This window comes from Sinocyclocheilus anshuiensis, unplaced genomic scaffold (genome assembly GCF_001515605.1).
Source record: "Sinocyclocheilus anshuiensis isolate Anshui unplaced genomic scaffold, SAMN03320099.WGS_v1.1 scaffold1004, whole genome shotgun sequence".
In the NCBI taxonomy this organism is placed as follows: domain Eukaryota; kingdom Metazoa; phylum Chordata; class Actinopteri; order Cypriniformes; family Cyprinidae; genus Sinocyclocheilus; species Sinocyclocheilus anshuiensis.
Genome location: NW_015548235.1, coordinates 131,532 through 134,100, shown reverse-complemented (window position 1 = coordinate 134,100; position 2,569 = coordinate 131,532). Strand labels below are relative to the sequence as shown.

Below are 2,569 nucleotides of genomic sequence, written 5' to 3'. Positions count from 1 at the left end.
GAAAACTTTCAGTAATATCCCCCAAATCACTATAATCATTTATTGTTCAACAAAAGATGCCTTAGGCTATAAGTCTTAATCTGATATAACCATTCAGTGTGTAATTGAATGTAAAGATACGTAGGATCTTATATCATAGCACTAATAATACACCTTTCCCAAGTCTTCATTATCAGCCATCAGATATGGATTGTTAGGTATAGATGTCAAGTCCCATGAAAAATGCTGTATAAAATAAATTTAAACTGTTAAAGACCCCATGAAAATGTTTGATGTATGCATTTTTTTGTTGTTGTTGATGAGGGTTGGAGCTAAACTTTGTAGGAAAGTGTATATCAAGGGCCAGAATTGCCCACCCCTGATATATTTCCTATTGCAACCAGAGAGAATAGCAAAGGGTTTGCCCATTTGTTTAAACAGCCAGTAACCTTTTTTATAAATGGCACAGCCTTGAGCCAGGATTTGTTACCTCCTATTGCAAATCTTGGCAGGTGCTATCAGCAAACAGACCAACTTCTTCTATAAAGCATTTTATTGTATATGCTGATTGTTGAGTCATCAGTATTTTTGGTCTGTTTTGCTAGAAGATTACTGTGTACATCTGCTTAATTTTAATAGGAACAGCTGCATGTATAATAATACATGACTCAAAACAGTACAAATCTTCAGTTTTAATTTCATGGGAGTGTTTGGTGCAAACCTATAAAATAATTTTTTTTTTAATGACCACAGAAAACATTAATGATTGTCTTTATTATAATCTAAATAAAGCACTTGCAATTTGAAATGATAAATTTGATCATGTGATATTTTACACCAACAAAAATTGCTTTAATTAGGAGTAAACTTTTCAGTCCGAAAAAAATATATGAAGAGATCTTCATATATCTTCGCATACGGAGAGAGAGAGAGAGAGAGAGAGAGAGAAAAGCGCCATAGTGTGAAGTCCTATGAGGGATCAACAGTAGTGGCATCTTGAGGAGAGGCAGGCTGGAGAAGATGACAATTTTAATAACTTAGAGTCTGAGTAGTATGTATTATCGGTTTACAGGCTAACATTTAAATATCAGATTCTTGACCTGGAAAAAGTCCAGAATTCTAGGTCTAAAGTCTACATCCAATGCTGGTTAAAGAAAGCTGTAATGAACAAACTGCTCACCGCAGTAATTTTGGCCTCTCTTCTTGCTGATAAACTAAATGGCGATTCAGCACTCGCATGCGGGATGAGGAGAGAATCCAACCTGTTATGGGAGAGAAGAAGCTTGTTTTTTTTTTTTTAATTTACATGCAAGAACTTGCCTTGGTCACATGGGTTTCTGCTAAATATGCAATAGACAACAGATAAAATACAGTACATACGATGAGATGTGTACACATTATGATATACAGTTCTAAAATTAACTGCAGTTAGGTCAAATATCTTATTCCGCACACACACACGCATGACTTTAGGCTTGAGAAAAGCTTGTCTGAATGTTTTAAACAAAGTCCTGAACTCTAAAGATTATTGGGGCCTTATGTCATCTGAATATTTGAATGGTTTGACGAAAAGAGTTGTATATTTAAAAGCTATTAAAAGCTTTAAAGGCGACATATCATGAAAATCGGACTTTTCCAGGTTTTAAGTGCTATAATCTGGTCCCATCTACCAACCAAACGTGAAAATGATTAACCCAGTAACTTTGTTTCGGTAAGCCTTTTTCTGCAAGGGTCTGAGAAAACGAGCTCCCTTGGTGACGTGGCAAAGGGATCTCATTATGATATTACCGCCCCTTAATCTGTAAGTTTCAGTGGATTTATTGATTTATTTACTGTATATTGCTGCTGCCACACAGATCTAAAATAAACGTGATTTATTTCCCAGCAGTTTACCTCCACAGACATAACCGACTGTTTTGTGACTTGTGTTTTTAATGTAAACTTGTGTGAATGAGAACTTGGTTTAGTACTCACATGCTGTGACAGCAGCTTTCTGTCCGTGTGCTTTTGATGTGTGCTCTCAGAAAACCATATATCAGTAGTTTAAACTCGTATGCTTTAAAACATGATTTTAGCGCGATAAACTTGATAATCAGAACCAAAACAGATGTTCTTGCTGGTCCGAGCTGTAATGGCACAGCTCTATTCTAGAAAAGGGGCGGGGAGCAGCAGCTCATTTGCATTTAAAGAAACAGGCCCAAAAAACAGCCCGTTTCTGCTTCCACTCAAAATAGGCATTTTCAAAATGATATAATAAATTATCTGTGGGGTATTTTGAGCTGAAACTTCACAGAAACATTCTAGGGACACCAGAGACTTATATTACATATTGTAAAAAGGGGCATAATATGTCTCCTTTAAATAAATAAATAACATTAATTACTTCGAAAGCTCAATAGCAGGGCTGTCCAAACTCAGTCCTGGAGGGCCGGTGTCCAGCAGAGTTTAGCTCCAACCCTAATTAAACACACCTGAACCAGCTAATCAAGCTCTTACTAGGCATAGAAATTTCCAGTCAGGTGTGTTCAGGCAAGTTGGAGCTAAACTCTGCAGGACACCGGCCCTCCAGGACCGAGTTTGGACAGCCCTG

The 2,569-nt window shown here is 36.9% G+C and overlaps 1 protein-coding gene across 1 annotated transcript in view; it reads right to left on the bottom strand.

The window, feature by feature from the left end:
* Positions 1-773: 773 nt before the first annotated feature.
* The window catches only part of sycp2l (synaptonemal complex protein 2-like), a 23,412-nt gene continuing 21,616 nt past the window's right edge, over positions 774-2,569 (bottom strand). Inside the window, exons 26-27 of the mRNA XM_016441846.1 lie at positions 1,160-1,241; positions 774-990 (exon numbers count right to left, since the gene is read on the bottom strand). Coding sequence (XP_016297332.1) covers positions 949-990; positions 1,160-1,241 — 124 coding nt within the window. The 3' untranslated portion in view covers positions 774-948. The remainder of the gene's footprint in view (positions 991-1,159; positions 1,242-2,569) is intronic.